Here is a 22271-nt window from a genome sequence, read left to right as displayed (position 1 = left end):
GAACCTTCTGTTCAATAACGATGACTGCACTGCAATATTCATTGTTCTATATGAAACTCAATTTTCACCCCCATTTAAAATGAAGAGAGTGCAGCACTTGCTGTCCTCCATTCCATCAAGGAAAGAAGGAATTGTTTTGTATAGGTGCTATATGAATGGTAGGAGATTCCATATTCATTGCAACAGAGCAGATGCTCTCCATCTGTATGAGAGCATACTGCCACCATTTGTTGCAAGAGTGTTACTACCTCGGTTGTACAGTTTCCTCTTATTGATGTGGACAAGTATACTCACCAAGCACTTTGTTGGGAACAACTCAGGTTCCACTCCTGTCGGCCAGGAACAGAAATCTGAGGCTGCAGTGGGTGCAGGTTCACCAAAATTGGGCAGCTGATGTAGAACAGTTTGATGAATCTGGATTTCTGCTGAGGCAGCAGATGGTAGGATCAGAATTTGGTGCCAATAGCATGAATCCATGCACCCAACCTGTCTTGTGTCAACACCCCAGACTGGTGGTGGTGTAATGGTGTGGGGAATATTTTCTTGGAACACTTTGAGCCCCTTAATACCAATCAATCAACAGCCTGTCTGAGTATTTTTGCCAGCCATGTGCATGCCTTGATGACCACAATTTTCCATCTTCTAATGGTTACCTTCATCGGGGTTTTCTCATTGACTCTGTTCCTACCCTGTTGCACAACCTCTAAAGTTATGAATGTTGTGTAAGTCTTTATATCCACCCCTTCATAGTTACAGACCAAGGATGCTGCATTACAGAATACAATGAGCAAACAAGTTTGAATGTGTTTCTTTTCACAGGAACTTCCAGCTCATCATTGTCACATTTCTGAACTTAAACAGCTTGGCAGGATGCAGCACATCATCACAGCAGCACAACACCTACACTCACTCATTGACCATCAACTCTGCGGGATGAAAGGGGAATGTCAGGGGTGATGAGCTCATACGACAGTGTGCAGGGATGAGTATTGTCTGGCAGGGAGGCCTCTTCATCAGTGGGACTCCATTATGACTCATCTGTTCTAAACACCCACCACCCCTCTTTACCGTGCAAAGCTTCCCTTTGTGCTGCTGAATGCATCTCATCCAGCACTTGAGAGGTGAGCACTGAGTCTCATCCTTTTGAGTAATAGGTCCATAACACAGAGATGTCAGATTGGCATACAGTCTGTAGACGGTATGAGCATGAAATTAACTAGAGAGGCCCATGCAGCTTTGTAGGAGCAATCAATAGATAAAGATGAGCGAACACAAAGGAAGGAGGTGAATCTGCCTGTATTTTGTGTATCTTATGTATCACTTAATCAGACAGGTTGACAAATCTATGAAAGATTATGGAAGTCTGCATGTTTTCCCTTGTTTGCATGGTGCTCCACTTATTTGACTTGGACTTGAGATCTGGCCAGAGCAAGTTCCTTGTGCATCTGCACATGCTGCAGGGTTCAAGCCCCCAATGATCCTGAATAGAAACCACAGGTAGAAAAAGTTGACGAATTAATGAATTTCCATTTCCAAACAATTGCCTAGCTTTATGGAGTGCAAACTGAAAGCAACCCTGCTTCCACACAACTTGGCTCTGTGGAAATACAGAACAAGCAAAATCATTGATGACATCATTGTATGGGGTATTCATACGCTGTTTGGTAACATACAGCAGCAACAAGAAAAGTTTAATGAGCTATTATATGAAAATTGAGCAATTTATTTTATGTATTTCTTGATCATTTCCAAGAAGTATTGTGGGATGAACTATGCAATTTGGTGCTAATTATAAGGGAAATTGAGGCAATGCACAATTAGCACACTTCCAATGAATTAATTATAATTCATTTCTTGCATAACCAACAGGGCCTTTTAGTCAGTACACAGCAGGTTAGCTAAACATGTAAAGATATGGTCAAATCTACTTCTCCTATATCTGGTATGAAATTACATATGTCTCTCCAGGAAACTTGGTTAATCTACACTACTGGAGGAAGGAAACTGCAAATACAAATTGCACACTTGTTCAATACATCAGACTTGACTCTTGGGTAGTTTTTGTACATGTTGACAAATATTGCTTCATGAGCGCAGCTGCAAATCACCAAGATCATGCAGCGCTGCTCACCCCTCACCGCATGGTGGCAGCAACCAGCCTCCACTTACTTGAGGCGCTTTTTCTCCACGCCCCTGTGAGACGTTCAAATTTCCGCATTTTGAGCTAAGACCAGGATAACTAAACTGAAGTTTACTCTGCCCTGTGTGTGTGTGTGTGTGTGTGTGTGTTTTTGCCTTTGGCAGTAGTCGTGTGATAATGTCAAGGTTTCTCTTGAGAGCAGACCTGCGGAGATGCGTCGCCTCTCAGATCAGGATGGCATCTGACCAGGTAAACTGTGGTGGAGACAGAAGACGTTTTGTTGAATGTTAGCATTAGCTCGCTAAAAAATCAGCTGCTTCTTACTTGTGATCAGGCCAGCCGCTGTGAAGCTAGCAAGGCTGGCTAGTAGCTACTGGGGCCACCTTATTGTTCGGGGGGGGGGTTCATTGGTGATACCTTAAATAAAGATGCATGCATGTAGAGGTAGCAGTATATTGCTTATGCCTCCACTGTAATGTTAAATGTGTAGCAGTCTTAGCATTGAACTGCTGGTGTTATGCAATGACGCACACAATGAAATATAAGTACTTCCCCCCTAAAGATCTTGTTGAATAACGCCAGACAAAAGTTTGCATAGATGATAATTTATATAATCTATCAGACAATGTGTGCAGTAGCGCACAGATTTGTCTTAAAGGATTGAAAAGGATTGCATAATATTTTTCACATCAATAGATACATGTAGGCTTATATGAGAAGGCGTGGTATTTAACATAAAGAGGTTCAAGGTGAGGAGCAAATAGAAACAGGGCCATGTGTTCAGACAGATGCTTTAAATGGCCAAACTCTTCTTTCCAAACTGTGTTGAAGTACTAGCAGTTTAAAAGTAAGTGCAACATTGACTCTGTGTCAGATTTACAAATTGAGATTAAAGGAGAAACATATTTACTTAGTTGTCACTTGAGTACAACTTGCACAAGGGCAAGTGGACCTCTTTTACTTCATTGACTCAGAAGAATCTGATAGGGTCTTCAAATATCTTCTCAGTGTGACAGTGAAATATAATGTATTTCCCGCTGCTTATTCCAGCTCGGTGAGTTGGGCAAGGGAGCAGGCAAAGGTGGTGGTGGAGGAGGCTCCGTGAGGGAGGCAGGCGGTGCATTTGGAAAGAGAGAAGTAGCAGAGGAGGAGCGGTACTTCAGGTGAGAAGCATGTCATTGTATTTGTAAGCATATTGTTGAGGGCTCAATGCCTGGATCGCTTGTTGTCCCCAAGGTTTTAACCCGGTTTCTCTTCATTTTGCATCCGCCTGCAGGCAAAAGGAGAGGGAGCAGATGGAGGCACTGAGGAAGCATCACACAGAGGAGATCGAGCACCACAAGAAGGAGATTGAGCGCCTACAGAAGGAGATTGACCGCCACAAGGGCAAAATCAGAAAGCTTAAACATGATGACTAAAGCGGGGGAGCCTGTAATCATTCCTTTTCCTGTCCATCCATCTTGTTGCCAAGTCAATGATTATAAGATATTGATTGATTTGCTGCTGATCGAGGCAGGTCCTGTTATCAGACTTGCATGAATACTATAAACAACAATAAAGTACTCAATTTTTCGCATTCCATGAAAACTTTTGAACAAGTGTGACTCATTATATATCCCTCTTGGTTTCAGTCTAAAAGTCGGCTATTAACTGTGCTTTTAATAACAATGTTTGTCTGGAAAATGAAGCTGATCCTGTGCAGTGTGTGTGGAAATGTAGATTTCATTGGGCTGAAGTCGTGCCAGTCAAGGTTCAACCTCCGCGGTTGGGTAGTTGATGGGGAATCGCTCGTTTTGCTCCACAGCGCTGCCCGCTGACTGTCCGAGGCCCGCTCCCCTTCAGTAGCAAAGCCACACAGCTGAGATTTAACAATCTCCTCTAGCTTTGCTGGCATTACATTAAATCTATTTTTGTACCTCATGTAAACTAAGGGTATATGTAAAGCCTTTCGCAAGCGTTTGTTGGACCATATGAGGACGTTTGTCCTCGGTGTGCGAAAACGAACACACCCGCTCGATTGCGCGTTTTTTCGTCCAAATCTCGCGATGATTGCCGAGCGGTGGCGTTGTTCGGGCGAGCCGACGACGAGACCGTAGCTGTCTGGAAATCTGTCTTGTGGGTTAGACTAAAACGTATTCTTCAGATTAGACATTTTTGTTTGTCCGACAAGTTAATTGTTACACATTTTTAACACACCACACAATTAGTGTCCTGAATTAGACTGGTAAGTTGCGCTAACTATCTGCGGCTTGTGCGCAGCGTGTGTGTTTGATTTTGTGAAAGGTGTCTCTGCATGGCGAGGCCTTCGTATAAGCTCGTTAGCTATCAGCAAGCTAACCGATATCACTGTGAGCTCAACAAGAGGAGCTATTTTTTTTTTGGGATATTGTTTGTGCTCAGAAAAAGTAAAACGCAGAGAACCGTCTGTGGTAATCGCCCAGAAAGACCTTGTGCATGTAAATGTAAAAATGAAGCGTATCCACCTCGCTAGCTAGCAGGCTGCATGTGAAGGGGGCGGGACGGTAGCTGTCCGTGGTTTCTTTAAGTGACCGGGTTGTGTTACCGTGCAATATCTGAATGTTTTCACGTAAACTTAAGGTACCAAGCACCTTTTGTAACAAGTGCAAGTGCTGTGTTGATGTTACGGGTTCAAGAATACCCTCTTGTCGTTATTTGAAATGACAGTGATGGTTTTAAAGTTATAGACCATTAACTAGTCAGGGAGGTTACAATGTACATTCAGTAGAAAATAATGTAATCGGGTTTTTGAAGGTCGGCTTTATTATGACAGTAATTCAGCATGAGATAAAGACATTTTGATATGGGTCACTGATTAAGATAAACAATGTATTATTATGAACTTCTGCTGATTTAAGTTGTTTTTCTTGGTTGCTGTATTACAGGAGAATGGCTGCCGCTGAGGTGAACGGTAGTTCTGCCCCGGCAAAGGAGGAAGAAGAGCCCATGGATGTGACAACAACGCACACAGAGAACTACCAGACACTCATTGATGCTGGGCTGCCTCAGAAAGTGGCTGAAAGTCTTGACAACATCTTCCAGACAGGTGGGTGACAGTTGCTCTGATTCCAGCAGTTAAAAGTGGCTGCTGTACCTGAAGCTGAAAGTGATCGTACCTTGTAACTTTAGGTTTGGTGGCATACGTTGACCTGGATGAAAGGGCTATTGATGCACTGAGGGAGTTCAATGAGGAGGGAGCACTTACTGTGCTGCAGCAATTCAGAGAGAGTGATCTGTCCCACGTACAGGTAACCACGTGGATGGATTACATCCTTTTTTGTCTTGCACTAGAAATTTATGTTAATGTACATATTTGCAAATAATCAATCTTTTTTTTTAAATTATTTTTTTGTGTAGAATAAAAGCGCTTTCCTTTGTGGAGTGATGAAAACCTATAGACAAAGAGAAAAACAAGGAAGTAAAGTACAAGAGTCCACCAAGGGCCCAGATGAGGCAAAAATAAAGGTAAACAAAGTCATGTAGCTGCACTTTGTTGTGTAGAAGGTCAGAATGAATGCCATATAAACAACCCTCTTCAGCCATAGGGCTCAGTTAATGTTTTGGTTTTTGTGTTTTTCAGGCTTTGTTGGAGCGGACAGGATACACCCTGGATGTCACAACAGGGCAGAGAAAATATGGAGGTCCCCCACCAGAAGATGTTTTCAAAGGAACACAACCAGGGATTGGAACTGAGGTAAATAAAGTGATAGACGAGAAGATAGAAACCAAAACTTGTCTGTCATTATTTTCAAGGCTCTAATGTTTTGTGAAAAGTAATGGGTCTTTGCTGCATGATATCGTTCATAAAAATCCTTAATATCACGCTATATATTGTGGCTAACAAATTCTTGGTCTTGTCCACCTGATTCTCTCTTCTTCATCAGGTGTTTGTTGGCAAAATTCCCAGAGACCTTTACGAAGATGAGCTGGTGCCGCTTTTTGAGTCTGCTGGTCCAATCTGGGACCTCAGATTAATGATGGACCCTCTGTCTGGTCAGAACAGAGGCTATGCCTTCATCACATACTGCAATAAGGATGATGCACAAAAGGCTGTGAAGCTTGTAAGTGGTGTGGCAGGGTATTGGAAAAGCTATATCAGTCTACAATGTAACTGTGGAAATTTTGGATGATTACTCTTGGCATTTTGGAAAATAGCTTCATTCTTTAACTTACTATTTTTTTAACAATGTATTTCACACAGTTGTCGGCCTCTCCATTTTATTTTCAGTGTGATAACCATGAAATTCGCCCTGGCAAGTACCTGGGAGTGTGTATTTCTGTTGCGAACAATCGCCTGTTTGTTGGATCAATTCCAAAGAACAAGACAAGGGAAAGTATATTGGAAGACTTTGGAAAAGTTACAGGTCAGTTTGAAAAGCACAGAGGTAGATTTGTGTTACAAACTCTATGAAACAAATCCTCTACCATGAAAACTAGTGCAACTGGTGCTCGAGCCTTTGCTTTTGCACAAAATTAGAGATGTTATCATTTTATCTTACAGAGGGTCTCCAAGAGGTGATACTGTACCACCAGCCAGATGACAAGAAGAAGAACCGTGGCTTCTGTTTCCTGGAGTATGAGGACCACAAGTCTGCAGCACAGGCTCGCCGGCGCCTAATGAGTGGGAAGGTCAAGGTGTGGGGGAACCCAGTCACTGTGGAGTGGGCTGACCCTGTCGCTGAGCCAGACCCAGAGGTCATGGCCAAGGTTAGCAAGTATTGTGTCTTGTCCTTTTACACCATAGGAGGACACACCCACACTTTGAAGCGCTCTATATTGTAATCCCCTTTTTCGTCTACATAGGTGAAGGTTCTCTTTGTGAGGAAGCTGGCCACAGCAGTGACTGAAGAACTTCTTGAAAAGACCTTCTCTCAGTTTGGAAAGCTGGAACGAGTAAAGAAACTTAAAGACTACGCTTTTGTCCATTTTGAAGAAAGGGATGCTGCTGTAAAGGTGGGTTTTATATGATTTGGACAAAGTATTATTCTGTTTGATGTTTATATATGCATTGTAATGGATTTTTCCGTTTTGTGAAGGCAATGGATGAGATGAATGGGAAGGAGCTGGGGGGAGAGGAAATTGAGATAGTTCTGGCAAAGCCCCCAGACAAGAAAAGAAAAGAGCGCCAAGCAGCTCGGCAGACCACCAGGAATGCAGGGTGAGTCAGACGGATAAAGACATGTGACTGATCAACTGCCTGACTCATTCTCAAATAAGGAATCATTAAACGTAACACTACCCTCCCCTCTGCAGGTATGATGACTACTACTACTACCCACCACCACGCATGCCGCCACCAGGCCGAGGTAGGGGCCGTGGTGGCCGGGGTGGCTATGCCTACCCGCCAGATTACTATGGATATGAAGACTACTATGATGACTACTATGGCTACGACTATCATGACTACCGTGGTGGCTATGAAGACCCTTACTACGGCTACGAAGATGTGTACAGCATGAGGGGCCGTGGTACTCGTCCCAGCAGGGGAGGGCCTCCTCCACCTCGGGCTCGCGGAGCACCACCGGCACGAGGCCGGGGTGGCTACGCCCAAAGAGGGCCACCCCTTGGTGGTCCGAGGGGTGGCCGAGGAGGGAGGGGAGCCCCTTTCCAGCCGCAGAGGGGCCGCGGTCCTCGCGGGGCCAGGGGCAATCGTGGGGGAAATGTCGGCGGAAAGAGGAAGGCAGACGTGTTTAACCAGCCTGACTCCAAGCGCCGCCAGACCAACAACCAACAGAACTGGGGGTCCCAGCCCATCGCCCAGCAGCCCCTGCAGCAAGGGGCCGACTATTCCGGTAACTATGGTTACAGTAATGACACCATGGAGTTTTCACAGGATTCTTATGGGCAGCAGTGGAAGTAGATGCACCAAAAGGTATTTGGCAAAGTGACAACAAAAAAAGAGAAAAACAATAAAAAGAAAAAAAAACAGGAGATTGGCCACAATTTTTGATTGACTTTTTATTCTTCATCCCTCATGAAAAAAAGTCTGTATATATCTCAGAAAAATGGACAGACCCCAGAATTGGCTCAAGATGATTGGCTGGAAAGCCTTTTGGCTGAAGAAATGAACGTAACCGTTGTGGTGAATCATTTCTTACTCCTACGGTTACATTGGGACATGTGTCTTTAAAAAACACACAAAACACTTTTATTGTTACTTTTTGTTCCTGATTCTTTTAAAGCCAACAATGAACATTTACAAAAAAGTGGACATTCATTCTCAAAAGTCTGAGAGGACATTAAATAATGATATTGCCTTGCAGGAAGTTTTTGTCCGTGCCCCTTTCCTCCCCTCTCGTTCTTGTACTCCCTTTATTTGTGGTTTCTCATAGTTGCATAGGGACTTGCTTGTAAATAAATGCATATGGTTAGAGCTTCAAACTTCATTTTTTGCAATGGTGGAGAAAAGAATCCACAGGAAGAAAGAAATCAAAGTTTTGTAATGTTCAAAGTGTATGCCTAGCATTTCTAGAGGTAGACAAATTGTGTTTTTTTAAAACTGATACCATAACTTCCTATGTTTTCTTTGAACTTGCCCAATAGAATTTGGTTTGGCTTACCTTAAGAGCCATAGCAGTTTGTTCTCTGATGTTCTTTGTATTTATAACTTTTACGTTTGTTCCGTTTCAATAAAACTCAGCTGAGCATCAGTCAATTGTCAGATACTCAAATTCAGTGTTGTCATTCAGTATTTGATTTGATTTTTACCTCAATTCTCACATTTGGATGAAGATCGTCTTTTCCAAGTCAAAATTTTTTTTTTTTTTTTTTTTTTTTTTTTTTTGCCTCAAAGGATAATCACAAAAGGCTGAAATTGTGCAATCAGACAATGGGACATGAGAACTTGAAAGGTGTTTGGAGGATACAATGATTTAACAGGATTTTAACCCTTTATTTTTCAGTGCATGTTACATCAGCCTATAGTCATTTCCTGCACTCAGAATTTAAATAGTGAATATTACAGCGATACCAGCAACTATTAAAGGACCAAACTGTAAATTTCACTCCTTGCCATTGCCCGAGATTGTGCCTGTCTTTCAAACAGTGTACACTAAAGCAGTGTATGCTTCAGTAAACCTCAGCCCACCGTAACCAAATGTTGCTCTCTGTCATTCATGAAGACAAGAAAAGCATCCAGCGATTTACATAGATCATTTGTCCTTGCTTATTGAACTATTAGTGAAACACCACCAAAATTATTACTGTAGGAAAACCCTTTTTTACCCTTTTACACTTTGCCCGCATTTCTGCCTCATCCTTCATCTCATTTCCAGTCAGAGCCAGCCAGAGAAACAGTTTGGCCAATGTGATCCGGTTGTAGAAAGGTGAAGAGATTTGATGATGAGTTGTGCAAATTTCTATGGGCTGTATAGTAATGCAGTTCAAGTAATGTCATAGATGTAAACATGCTTAATTTTCACATGTGTAAATGTACTGTGATTTCCAGTTGTAACTCCAGTAAGTGTTATTTATTAAGCTAAGTTTGACATCTACTGAAGGATATATATGCCTGTTCACTTAAACTTGAAAGATGGGGGCAATCTTGGATATTGGTGAGATGTTGCTCGCACTGGTATGGTCCTGATACTGACATCCTTACAACAGTAAGACCAACACATTTGAATGGATTTGTACTTGTATGCTGAGTTGTCTCCAATTCATTTTTTTTTTTTTTTTTAAATTACCAAAATCTGCATATCATCTCATCTTTTCTCTCCTTTTGAAGACACCAAGGATCTGACCATCCAAAGGGTTAAAATTCTTAAAACGCGCCTTGTGCCATAGCAATCTGTCATAATCAGTTTGCCATAGAAAAGTGTTTTTTAGCCTATGCCTTTTGGTACCATGGTATCATTGTATTTTGTTTCATGTGTCTGTCCTCTTATTCCAACCTGCCTAGGTGGAGAAGCATTGAGAGCGGCACCAGTAGAATGAGGAACTCACCTGAACGGTACTCAAGGGTGAGCTAGCCTTGCACAGAGTACTGTCTCCTCTCCTGTAGCTAATTGTAATCACTGGAGAAACAATAGCCATAATTGTACTTTGCTCTTTTTACTGTTTCTTTACTAATATACTGTGCTACGAATCAAGCTTTTTAATTTAGTAGGAGTGACACTTTTTTTTCCCAGGATATGAAGAATACAAGTCACTAAAGTTGACTGAAGAATCATTGAAAATATTAATTGCGTTATCAGCATGTTTCTGGGGTGTAGAGAACACACGGAGAGGGTGCATATTTACCTCACATAGTGTATATTTTTTCCCTTAAGCCAAATGAAAAGTCGGGCACAATTTTAAGAGCTGAATGGCTGCTGCTTTGGACTAGATTTATCAGCCAGAGGGCAGTCAGTCAAGGATTTGGTAAGCGCCATAAACCCTGCAAGCACCTGTTGCCCGTCTTGGCTTACTGCACCAAAATCACCTCAGCTGTCAGGACACACATTCTGTGAATGGAGGGCGAAGGGGCGGGGGCAGGGGACGGGGGACATTTTTTTTTCCTAAGCCGCTAGAGGTAGCAGTTCAACACCAGCACCGCTCCATTGTTCCTATATCCGATTCTGCATTTATTGGCGATTTTCAAAGATGTAAAGATGTTAATTAATAGGTAGATATGAACTACAGGAGATGTTTTTCTTTAAATGTATTGAGGTTACCATGGGGATACTCAATTAAATATTGGTAAAATTGGCTGGTTTTGGAACAATGGATGTCTCAGGCCTATTTCTTTACCATTTAACACCACAAGATGGCAGTAGGAGGGCTACATTATTTATATTACACAGGTAAGATGGATGTAGGGACCACAGTAGCTAATTGTATCGTTTGACACGCACATTTTTGGTTTGCAATGAAGTGCCATCAAATGCTGGAGTGTCTTTAAACAGCTTCTCATATCAGAACTGTGTCTTTATATGTTGCCTCTTGTCACCAGGCAGTAAAGGAGCTGCCCCCATCCATGTGAATGAGTTCACACAAATGGAAGGGACTGATTGGTAAGATTGTTCATTATCTGAACTAATGCTGAGACAGTCTCAACGTGTTTCTATTTTTTTTTAGTTTTGTTATGTTTTAAAACATAATATTTGATTTCCTAGTTGTCTTTTTATGATCTTTTTTCTTCCCAGAGTAAGTTCTGTAAGTTGGTTTTTCTGAATTTTTCTGAGCATCAAGTCACAAAACTGGCCTTTACATTTTTTTCACTTGTAATATATTTATTGCATCACATTATATAGAGTCTACAGTGGGTTTAATGGTCATGCTGATCGACTAAGATTCACCATTTCCTTGTCTGTGTGGCCTTTTTCTAGCTCAGTCAGGAGACGGTTCTCCACAAGGTGCAAGCAGGACCCATCATGGGGATTCACATCCCTCAGAATGATCTAATTACACTTGAAGTCCAGTTCCCATGTGAACATGAGCTGGCTTCCCTGTTTACAGCTCAGCAGGCAGCAGAGGTGAGGAATAATTGTGGATTAGTGCTTTGGCTTGTAGTATTTGTATAACCTGATTGAACCTCTTGGTCTCAATAAGTATAAATGTCACATTATATTTTTATTGATCAATGTTGCCATCTTCAGTCTGTTTATTGCATGAAGATGGGAACAAAAGTTGTAACAACCAAATCCGATGTTCATGCCATGATGTGTAAAGGTTGTGCATTTACAGCAGTAATTATGCAGCACAGTCTTGAGAAATGCCCATATTCTAATGTTTACTGTTTTTTTTTCAATTGCTGCAGAAGTGTAGGAGGATGCAGCTGATGGACGCCATGATCCAGAGCTCCATCCAGCAGACTGCTGCGTCCTTATCCAGCTAAAAGATTTATTACTGTGAAGAGAAAACACCTCTCTCTTGATCAATCAATACATTTGACGTCAAAAGTAAATGTGTGTGTGTTTGGTGATATTTAATTTGCAGCATTTTAACACCTGAGCATAACGCTTACTTGTTTGGGTCCTGTTCTAAATGTTGTTGCTTCACCGTAGAGCTCAGTGTGAAGTTTGGTGTAGTTCATGATGAACAGCTCTCTTTGTGCACTTCAGCAGAAACAAGTTGGAAATGGGAGTGAGCGTATAAACAGAATCAGCGCTGACTCTAACCAGTCCAGTCTCTGCCTTGCCCCTGGTCCCAAGGCCGCCTGTGATTGGAAGTGCAGAAGCTGCAGGCTTTAAACCTCGGGTTCAGTTTTGACCTCATTTTTAGAGACCACCTCTGCTTCTGCAGCTGCTGGCGCCACAGGTTTGTGGTTGTAGTTACATGACACACCAAGCAAAGGGCTGTGACGAGCGCTCCTCCACCCTGAAGTCTCCGCTCCTGTGATTGGTCGTTTCCAGCTCCAGATGCCGCATCCACCACTGAATCCGACGTCAACGTCGCCGCCATATTGGACCTGGCGAGACTGGACTGTAATAAATGACGAGTGAACGGGAGAGCTGCGGCTTTTCTGGATAAAAGCATCATAACGTTTATACTTATCGACCGGTTTTAAGGGTTTATGATCTATATGGAGTAGGAAAAAGTTTAATTAACAGTTACTTAGAATCTCGATAGTGAGAAGAGAGAGTGTGTGTATTAATGTTAGGCTGACAGCAAGTAGTTGCATGGTGGAAAATATGTTGTTGTTTTTTTGGTTTGGTTTTTTTTTTTTTTTTGTAATCTTTATTAAACATTTTTCAAATGAACAGGCATCACTACTGTTGAATACAATAATAATTCCAAGCGGTACAAATAGTAAATACTGCAAATGAAGTCTTCAGCGAATGTATAGAGGCCAGAGCCCTCCACGCCAGGAAACACTACCTGTGTATGAATAAAGGTTATTCTGATCCCTGGCTCAGTTCCTTATTTTTATTTTTATTTCTTTCTCTGCATGTGTTTTCAGATTTCAGCCCCTCTTTTGTGGATAGGGAAGGAATATTTATCGTCCAGTTGTTATAAGGTTATAAATAAAGTTGGTTTAAAAAGGTCTCTGAACTCTCCTTCACATCTTTCCTTGACCTCATGACGTTTTCCATCGAGGTGAAGGAAAAGTGGTTAGGAAAGGAGATTCATTTTGACTTTTCGCCTGCAGCCAAGGATTACCAGAAGTGTTGAACTGTGTCACAAACATAGATGCTCTGTTGTTTCCACATTCATGTGGGTCTGCTGTGGTGAAACTACAGTGATGCGTCGCTTTAAATGCTGCAAGGAATTGTGGGATCATGAAGGAAGGTGCAGTGTAGGAAGCACTGAAGCTCCTTTCCTTACCACTAAAGTAGGTGGCGGGGCTCAGTGAGTGGAAGGGAAATAATTTAATTATTTTTGAGCAAAACAAAGCAATTAAACTGGTGGGGTGAGGGGGTGCCTCTTTCCAAGGTTTGTCTGATGGGAAGCCCACAGTCTCAGACTTTGAAAAACCCCTGATTTAGAGAACTCCCCCAGCTCTTTTCATGGCTGTCACTTATATACTTCCAGGTCATTTCACTCAGGAACCCTCCTAAACTAAATGACTTTTCAACTGCAGCCCATTGAGTGAAAAGAGTGTTTTGAACATAGTATTCACCCAGATGGACAGAGGAGGAGTGGAGTACACTGCAGGGTGTTTGAGGAGGTTAAATAGATGAAGTGATGCTTTTTTTATTCTGCTGTAAAAACTGGACACCACTGGAGTGTCAGCTAGTTTGGACTGAGAAAAAAAAAATCACACACATCTTGATATTTTTGCAAAACTGTATGAAAATCAACAGTAGTTACCAGGTTTTGAGGGAAAATTTACTCAGCTTTAGTAGCAAAAATCCTCAACCACACACAACACAAAAACATATTCAAACCATATGGTTGTCATGATTTAATATTTGAGTACATGATCTCCAAGAATATGCATGTTAAAATGCTAGGAACTTGTCTTGTTAGAGAGGAGCCCGGCTCCTGGGAGTTGTTTCACCTGCATTTATTTAGATTTGTTGTTCTGAGTTTACTGTGTGTGGTGTCAGCATTAGAAGTGATCAAATACACATCAACCTGATATCATTTTTTTTTTTACATATTTTATATTTGAATTATACTCCAGATCTAAAGGCGAGTGCATTTAGGTGAGGAGGAGCTGCAGAGGGAGGAGACTCATACCCACAGCTGGTTGCATCTTATCTGACAGACTGCATTTTCATTTTGACCCCTGGTGACATGTAAATGGAAATAAACGGATGCGTGTGATTTGCAGTTTGTACACCAGCGTCTTCAGTTTCACATTTTTATAGCCATTCTAACCTTCCAGTTTTTATAAATCCCTGTTTAAACATTATTGTTCGTCTTCCTATATGGGTCACATATGAATAAACCTGGTGTTATCGGATAACTTTTGCATTCATTCTGGTATGATCGTACGGTCATGTGACACTAGTACGTCACACGTAAACCAGGGGAAAGATGGCGGCCGCCGGAGGAGAGCCCTCTCATATTGTATCGGATGAATTATTTCAAAACTTTTACACTGAGGTAGGATCGAGCTTATGTGAATATCTGTGTCCTGAAAGTGTCGGTGGCTCTCCGTCCATCGGCTGCGGCCTGCTGCTCCCCGGTGTTTGTGTTTAGCACCTACGAGGCCTCGCAGGCGTGAACATCGGCTAACGAAAAGAAGCTAACGTTTACTGAACAGCTTTCGTCTTTCTGATGTTAGCAGGATGTTAGCAGAATCCTTTACGTGTTAAGTTTCCTTCCCTTTGAATTTATTAAATTTTTTTAATAACCAGACGCCACATTTTTTAATAACCAAACCACAGTTGATTGAATGATAGTTCTTCTACGTACAGGCGCTAATAGCCTCCTATTAAGCTGCAGTGCAGTGCTTTGGCCAGTCATATCATATTAAATACTTATTTGTAAAAAAAAAAATTTAAATGAGGTGAAACTCCCAGAAAAGATGTAGAGCAACCTCACGTTTCATCGCCACATGTTATTCCTGGATTCAGGCCGTATTCATACACTATCAGGAAAACAACATCATGTGAAAAGTGGGACCAGACAGGGCAGCTTCAGATGGACTGTCTGGCTGTATTTTGAAGATGGTTTGTGCTTTCTGCAGGTGAAGCAGATTGAGAAGAGAGACTCCGTGTTGACCTCCAAGCAGCAGATAGAAAGACTGCTCAGACCCGGCGCATCCTACTTTAACCTCAATCCCTTTGAGGTGAGTGTACATGTGATGCAGTTGCAGCATTAATGTCACAGCACTGTGCAACCGGTTTAGGCACCAGAAGTAAAATGTGAGTGCTTCCAAAAAAAAAACAATGGCATGAATAGTTTTTATTTATTAGATAACTTCATACAAAGTGCGATAAACTGAAACACCTTATTTAAATCAGTGCTGGGGAGGTACACTTGCACACAGTCTGAAGGTACTTGACAGATGGGCTGTTTCCTGACCGCACAGTTCTGTCTCTTCATGTGATCCCCGGCTGACTCCATGATGTTGAGATGAGGGCTCCCTGTGGGTCAGACCATCTGTTGCCAGACTTTAGTCCTTCTTGTCGCTGAAGGTAGCTCTCTGACTCCGGCTGTATGTTTAGGGTCTAAAACTTTTGCACTGTGCTGTATGTATTCACAGTTTTGTCAGTTAATAAATGTCAAATGCAGGTTGATGCCAGTCATGAGTTACTGGAGCCTAAAGTTAGTCTGAGCAACAGAGGAAAAACCCAAAGTATTGATTCATAATGACATGAAACTGAGGGAAAGCAAGTATGGCGTATGCAAAAAAATAAATCATATTACAATTATTTTGGTATATGGCATGAGTAACAATTTCATTTTCACTTTAAAAGAAGAAAACATAAAAATTATGATAATGTGATTGTACCAAACAAGCATGTTCCCTTATGTCTGGAGAATATGATTTGTAGTCTGGGGCCTTTCAGTAGCAACACAATTGTTCATTTATGATGTAAGACATTTGACCTTGTAGCTCCTGTGATTTGGAGATTGCACTTGTCCATATTAGTTTCTATTATATTTCATTAATTGTGCAGCCCTGATAACAAGCGACATAACTTGGATTTTTAAAAAATGTTTTGTATGAAATAATACAAAATATGTGAAGTTAAAATCTAATTTCTTATGTAACTGGTCAGAAATGGTCATGTCAATACTTGTGTTTCCTCTTACATCTTGTTGTTACATAACGTCTATTTCCCAGAAACAAGACAATAATAGAAAAACAGGTTAAAAGAACAACATCATGTGTTCATCTCTTCGATTAATTTTATTTCACTCAAAAGGCTGACAAATGTCCTGGTGTGAAGCCTCCATAAGAGCATGGTGGTGTCTCCACCATTACTCTCATAACACCTGGATTTCAGCATATTACTTACCTTATTCTGACACTTTGGTTACGATGCTTATTTAGATCAAATGTAATGACTGTCAGTAAAATTGTCAATGTGATTTTCAGGTGCTGCAGATTGACCCAGAGGCAACAGACGATGAACTGAAGAAAAGATTTCGGGCGGTAAGCAAAAGAACGGGGGGGGGGGGGGGCATTTCCACTGTCTTTTCTGTTGACGTAGTGATGTTGGTTTTTGCTTCTCAGTTACTAATCTTTGGTTTCTTAACTCCTCAGTTGTCCATTTTGGTCCATCCAGACAAAAATCAAGATGACCAAGACAGAGCACAGAAAGCCTTCGAAGGTAAATTCCTTACAGTTTCTGAAACTCGTATCACATTTGTGGTTTAGCATGATGTTAACACTGTGAAACCATACATCCAGCTTCTGCCATTGTTCCATATACATATATATTTAAGTTCACCTGAATATCTCACTGTGTTCTAGCTGTGGACAAGGCATACAAACTCCTACTAGACCCTGAACAGAAGAAGAGAGCCTTAGATGTGATCCACGCAGGACAGGAATATGTGGAGCATATGGTGAGTGGTCAACACATTCCCTTTTCATTCTAGGGCTTTTTGCCTCCTTGTTACTCAGCTCTTTTATTTTCTGCCATTTTGTACTTGCAACAGGTAAAGGAGAAAAGGAAACAGTTGAAGAAAGAAGGGAAGCCTTTGGATGTGGAGGAGGATGATCCTGAAATGGTAAGTCACAAAGTCACAAAAATACTCACTTGGTCAGTGTCGAAAATAAAATGAAATCTGACCTATTACATTGTAAAAGAGACAAACATGAAATTTAATATACTGAAGTGTTAAATATTGGAACATGATAAAAAATGTTAATAATTTCAGTCATTAGTAATTGTTGTTGGATATAGCTGTCAAAAAATTATTCAATGTGTCATGGAGTTATTGTGATGAAATATGTTGTTTGTTTGTTTTTTGTTTGATTATAAAAACAGTTATGACAATATTGAGGTTAATATAATATTTGGTTAAGTTTTATTTTACAGTTTCAATATTTTCCAGTTACTTTGCTGGAAATTTTCCTTATAATTTCCTGTAACTTGGTATTTAGCTGTTAACTACTAGGATATTTATCACCAATATTTGTCATGGTCATGTCCATTACCATATGTAGATTCTATTAAACTGAACTTGGTCTCTTCCAGTTCAAGCAAGCAGTGTACAAACAGACCATGAAGCTTTTTGCAGAGCTTGAAATCAAGAGGAAGGAAAGGGAAGCAAAGGAAATGCATGAAAGGTAAGTAACACAGTATATTTGCAACCTGATTTGATTCTAAAATACTTAAAAAATAACATGCCTTCAACCCCTTCATTTAAATTTCCAAACATGTTTGCCAACAATTGAAATGGTGATACTAATATCTGATCAAAATGTTATCTCAGATTCCAAGATAAGAACAAAACAACATGAATAAATCCTCTTTTTTTTTTTTACATGTTTAAAGGAAAAGGGCAAGGGAAGAAGAAATTGAGGCAGCAGAGAAAGCAAAGCGAGAGAGAGAATGGCAGAAAAATTTTGAGGTGTGTCCCTGGCCTTACCGATTACGTATATGTGCATAAAAACATGATGATCTTGCTTTTGGTGTTTTTTCAAATGACCATTTTTTGTAACACACTGTTTCAGGAAACAAGAGATGGGCGTGTGGACAGCTGGAGGAACTTCCAGGCCAAAGGCAAAAGCAAGGAGAAAAAGAACAGGTCCTTCCTCAAGCCCCCAAAAGTCAAGATGGAACAGAGGGAATGATGCTGTAAAATTGGACTTCACTAGATTAAAACCCCACTGTTATAAAAACCCTCTGTTCTGTGTATCCTCACCTCGTCGTCTGCAGTTAGCTGTGTAGTCGTCATCAGGATACTTGTACAACAACTTCCTCATAGTTTTGTACTTGGTTTTCTAATGTACATATTTGTGATCTGGAGCCTGGGATCATACCTGCCTCATGTAAGAAAGAGAAATAATGCATCTTCCATTTCTGTAACTGATGAGAAAAATGTGGTTTGTCCCTATTTTTGCTTTTTGTTCATTTTTTAAAAACTAAATAAAGCTTGGTGTTAACAAGCCTACCTTCTGTGGTCTACAAAGCTGAGCCTAAAATTTGTCACAAAGCAAAATGATACGTAAAGCTGTGTTCAGGAGACTGTTATGTGAACAGGTATAAAGTATTATTGTTTCTGAGGGTCTGGTTATTACAGATCACAATACATGTCAACACAATGACTAGATTTACACACAGTACTTTCAAATATGTTGCCAGAGCAGAACAGGAAAATATTTCTGAATCAGCAACCTGGTCAGTTTTGCATTCTGTTTTGAGTCAACAATGCAAGCTTTGAATGTAGTATCCAGATACCCGTCTTTAGTTCTGCATGTTTTAAATCTATTAAAATATAATGTCAATAAAAAACAAAAACACCAAACACCTGATTGGTGTTTGATGCACATTATTTCCTGTTTGTTGTTTTGGGAAAACTGAATAAAATCATTTTATCTGCTTAGTTTCTGCTTTGGATTTCAAATGATTCCACATAGTGAAACTAGCTCAGGTGTATGAACACTGGATGAATAAAATAGCAGCGAGTCAACATATCAGTTCATAACCTTAATATTTAATAAAAATTGACACAAATAGAAATTGTGAATTGTTTCATACACAGCACAAACAAGCACTAGTCTTTCCTAAAGCAATACAATTTCTAAAGACAGTAACCCAAATGAGTTTACCTTTCCCCAAGGTGCGAACCTGTGTTTTATGTTCAACTCGAATCACCTTTCTTCAATGAGCCCTCTCCTCATCAGTCTCTTGAGTACAAGGATCATTTCAACAGTCTGATTGTCCTTAACTGTTGTGTCTCACATGACTTTACACTGATCTCCTGTAGCAGGAGCAGCAACAGGAGGAGATCCATTAGTGCCTCCCATCAGTCCGTCCAGACTGAGGCCCTGGAAGGCTCCAAAGAAGGAATCATCCTTAACTGGGGCCGGTTTTCTGGCAGTGGCTGTCTGCTGCAGGTGGAAGAGAGGGTGATGGATGTTGGGTTTGGGTACTTCAAAGTAAAAAAAAATCTTAATTTTTATTCTAATTGTACTGTTCACCTACCCTTGGGAGGCAGTGGTGGCTCCTGAAGTGAGTACCTCTGACTGTCCTCTCAGTGTTCTTCTTGGCCAGTGTGGCTTGTTGTCGTTTCCTTTGGCAAACAGCACAGGGCAACATTAGACATGGCACATGGGCAAGCAGCTTAGTCATGTGAGGAACAGCCTTATCCTCATTAAGCCAAGTCTGTCTGGCTAAGCCTCAGCTGGACAACGACACAGTAACTGAAAACGTTTAATTCCTAAATAAGTTATCACATTGTTAAAAAAAAGTAAAGCAACAATTCTGGTTTGGAGAAAAAAATCTAAACTAAATTACTGCATGTTCAATTAAAAAGTGGAAAAGTATCACCATAACAGACTAAAACAGCTTATTTACAGCCAGTAATAACCCTTTTAATTTATGAATGGATATGTTTGGAGATAGATCCATTGAGCCACCGTACCTCTCTCTCTTCAGTTCAGCCTGGTACACTCTGAGCCAGGAGTCGGGGACTTTCTGGCTGTTGCAGGGAAGGCTTCTCCTCCTGCTGACGCTCTTCCTGCGCGTGAAGCTGCTTCTGCGGACAGACTGGCTCCTCTTGGCCCCTCTGCTGTTGGAGGTGTTTTTCCCTGACACACAGCTGGTGAACTGCTTCAGGGGAGCACCCAGCGACATGAGGGAATCCATTTGTCTCGTACTGATGTTTGTTGGTTTATCTCACAAATGTCAGTGTTGTTGTTCTTTTGATTTACAAAAGAAGGCTTTTATCTGCAAATACTAAAAGAACAATTATGTCAACCAGGTATACCAGCTACTGCATTATTTTCTCATGTTGCTTTCATTTCCATTTAAAAATGTGAATAAAATAAAAGCCACCTGATCTACTTAAATTTACAGTTAGAGCATCATAAGTCAACTTGTAAGTCTTCTACACTGCTGTGTTCCTGTTTTCTAATGCAGTCACATTTCAAAAGTGCAAATAAACACAATAAACTGTACATGTCTTAAAGGAACGATGGTACTCACCTCAAAGGTATCTCCTGTTGACACAATCAGCTGTTAGTATCATTTGTCAAAGCTGTAAAAGTGTAAAGTACATTTGTGGCATTGCATCCACCACTTCACTTTGTGCACTCCACTCCACTGCTCTGTGACTGTCTGCTCTTATGGGGATTTGACTGATGACCTCGCTGGTCCTTAAACAAGATTAGCTGAAGACGCAAGAGTCGTTTATCTCATTAACCACAGAGCAACTCCAGAAAAACCTGCTCAGGAAAACACCTGCTTGTTTACCTTTGACCACTGAAATAGCTCATAACAGGTCATTGTGTTTACAACAGAAGGATGAGCTGTAGAAAGTTGGCAAGTCACATTCTCTATTTCAGTAGCAAGCACCTGTATAGTCTGAGTTTCAGGAACAGCTGATGAGATAATTTAGTGATAAAAGGTCAGAAAAGGCCAGACAGATGGAGCGTGCGTGGATGGACTGAAAGGTGGAAGGTGACGCTTTTATGACGCGGACGATTTCTTTGACTGGAGACATTAAGCACCTTAGTCACAAAGCTGAATGACTTAGTTCATTCATCGTTTCATTCACTCAGTCAATTCAGAACTGAATCCAGATCTAGAGAAAAATAAAACTCAGTCCTTCCACAAACAAGTCTTGTGGCATCGATGCTTCAAATTGTTGATATAGCTTCCTACAACTCTGTATTTACTGATTTACAAAAGCACTGTTGTTATCTTACATCTCTTTTACACTTTGATTTCTACTTCATTGACCAACAAACACGGTGGGATCAAAGCTAAATTACCAAACACTCCAAGTAGACAACACACCCGAGGGACCCAGGCCACTGACTGACAGGGGCCCTTGTCTTTGTCTGTCAATCTTGGCTCAATTTAAACTTAACAGTCGTCTATTACTTTTTATACTAATGCTGTTGAGTGACAGGGACCTTTGCTAATTTAATTGCTGTATATTATCAGTATAGTAGGGGGCTCTACTGCTATAGCCACTAGCGGAGTGATCCCTCCACGTACAGTTCAAAAGTGAATGGAAAAAGAATGCTAACAGTGAGTGAGGTTAATAAACCAAAAGTAGACTGGCACATTACCGACAGATGGGGAAGCTTGCGTGTCGAAGCATCGAAACACCTGTTGCAGCAGATCTTGCGTTTCCCTCTCTTCCTGCGTGACAGGGTGACAGCTGAGCTGTGAGGGTTTGGAAGGAAATAAGAGATTTGTTAGTTGATTGGTAGTTTGTTGGATAGTTTTGAACAGAAATCAACTAACAAGATAGGAAGGATGACAGTAAGCATACAACACATCATTTCAAGTGACTGCCAAGAGGACTTACCTAGGGCCAAGACTAGTTTTATTTTGGACAGGTCAACATGAGCTCCAGGGTCACTGCAAGCTTTGCACTAAAAACTGGTAACTGAAAGATTCTTCGAGCCATTTCCAGTAACTGGCACGAAGGTTTACGTCCCGCAATCCAACTTTAAAAACAAAATAAGTATCTAGTTGTTTGAAAGAGCCATCTAATGAGAAATTGCAACTTTTAAAGGTTAATTTACACATACATTTTTAAGCAGCACATGCACATAAATATTCTATCTATATACAGTATAGCCCTTAAAACAGGAAATTAGACA

The 22271-nt window shown here is 40.9% G+C and overlaps 4 protein-coding genes across 7 annotated transcripts; 3 read left to right on the top strand and 1 right to left on the bottom strand.

The window, feature by feature from the left end:
• The first annotated feature begins 2203 nt into the window (after window positions 1–2203).
• On the top strand, window positions 2204–3727 carry LOC139633748 (ATPase inhibitor A, mitochondrial-like). The gene is made up of 3 exons (XM_071499643.1): window positions 2204–2389; window positions 3191–3303; window positions 3417–3727. Exons 1-3 carry the CDS (start codon window positions 2318–2320, stop codon window positions 3556–3558), a joined length of 327 nt encoding a protein of 108 aa, XP_071355744.1. The 5' UTR covers window positions 2204–2317; the 3' UTR covers window positions 3559–3727.
• Window positions 3728–4186: 459 nt separating this feature from the next.
• On the top strand, window positions 4187–12990 carry LOC139633740 (heterogeneous nuclear ribonucleoprotein R). 3 transcript variants are annotated; one of them, XM_071499625.1, is made up of 15 exons: window positions 4187–4364; window positions 5044–5204; window positions 5288–5406; window positions 5516–5623; window positions 5739–5852; window positions 6043–6219; window positions 6387–6522; window positions 6660–6865; window positions 6962–7111; window positions 7195–7316; window positions 7412–7950; window positions 10059–10119; window positions 11091–11151; window positions 11467–11613; window positions 11898–12990. In XM_071499625.1, exons 2-12 carry the CDS (start codon window positions 5048–5050, stop codon window positions 10091–10093), a joined length of 1863 nt encoding a protein of 620 aa, XP_071355726.1. In that variant the 5' UTR covers window positions 4187–4364; window positions 5044–5047; the 3' UTR covers window positions 10094–10119; window positions 11091–11151; window positions 11467–11613; window positions 11898–12990. The 3 variants fall into 3 exon arrangements, with proteins under 3 accessions (XP_071355726.1, XP_071355727.1, XP_071355725.1); XM_071499626.1 differs by having other exon boundaries at window positions 10059–10941; XM_071499624.1 differs by lacking the exons at window positions 10059–10119; window positions 11091–11151; window positions 11467–11613; window positions 11898–12990 and having other exon boundaries at window positions 4189–4364; window positions 7412–8808.
• Window positions 12991–14493: 1503 nt separating this feature from the next.
• Window positions 14494–18604, top strand: dnajc8 (DnaJ (Hsp40) homolog, subfamily C, member 8). Its single transcript, XM_071499640.1, has 9 exons — window positions 14494–14632; window positions 15219–15320; window positions 16578–16634; window positions 16746–16812; window positions 16956–17050; window positions 17144–17215; window positions 17686–17777; window positions 17986–18061; window positions 18165–18604. Exons 1-9 carry the CDS (start codon window positions 14564–14566, stop codon window positions 18282–18284), a joined length of 750 nt encoding a protein of 249 aa, XP_071355741.1. The 5' UTR covers window positions 14494–14563; the 3' UTR covers window positions 18285–18604.
• Window positions 18605–19127: 523 nt separating this feature from the next.
• Window positions 19128–22237, bottom strand: LOC139633747 (uncharacterized). Of its 2 annotated transcripts, none has more exons than XM_071499642.1 (4): window positions 21732–22237; window positions 20078–20382; window positions 19639–19726; window positions 19128–19544 (listed from the first exon to the last, which is right to left on the bottom strand). In XM_071499642.1, exons 2-4 carry the CDS (start codon window positions 20299–20301, stop codon window positions 19392–19394), a joined length of 465 nt encoding a protein of 154 aa, XP_071355743.1. In that variant the 5' UTR covers window positions 20302–20382; window positions 21732–22237; the 3' UTR covers window positions 19128–19391. The 2 variants fall into 2 exon arrangements, with proteins under 2 accessions (XP_071355743.1, XP_071355742.1); XM_071499641.1 differs by lacking the exon at window positions 21732–22237 and adding an exon at window positions 20641–21346.
• Window positions 22238–22271: the final 34 nt, after the last annotated feature.

The sequence above is a fragment of the Trachinotus anak genome, unplaced genomic scaffold (assembly GCF_046630095.1).
Source record: "Trachinotus anak isolate AG129_WGS33_773 ecotype Australia unplaced genomic scaffold, CSIRO_AGI_Tana_v1 ptg000016l, whole genome shotgun sequence".
Taxonomy (NCBI): Eukaryota; Metazoa; Chordata; class Actinopteri; order Carangiformes; family Carangidae; genus Trachinotus; species Trachinotus anak.
The sequence above is the reverse complement of the archived record's forward strand: the minus strand, read 5'-3'. Positions and strand labels throughout refer to the sequence as shown.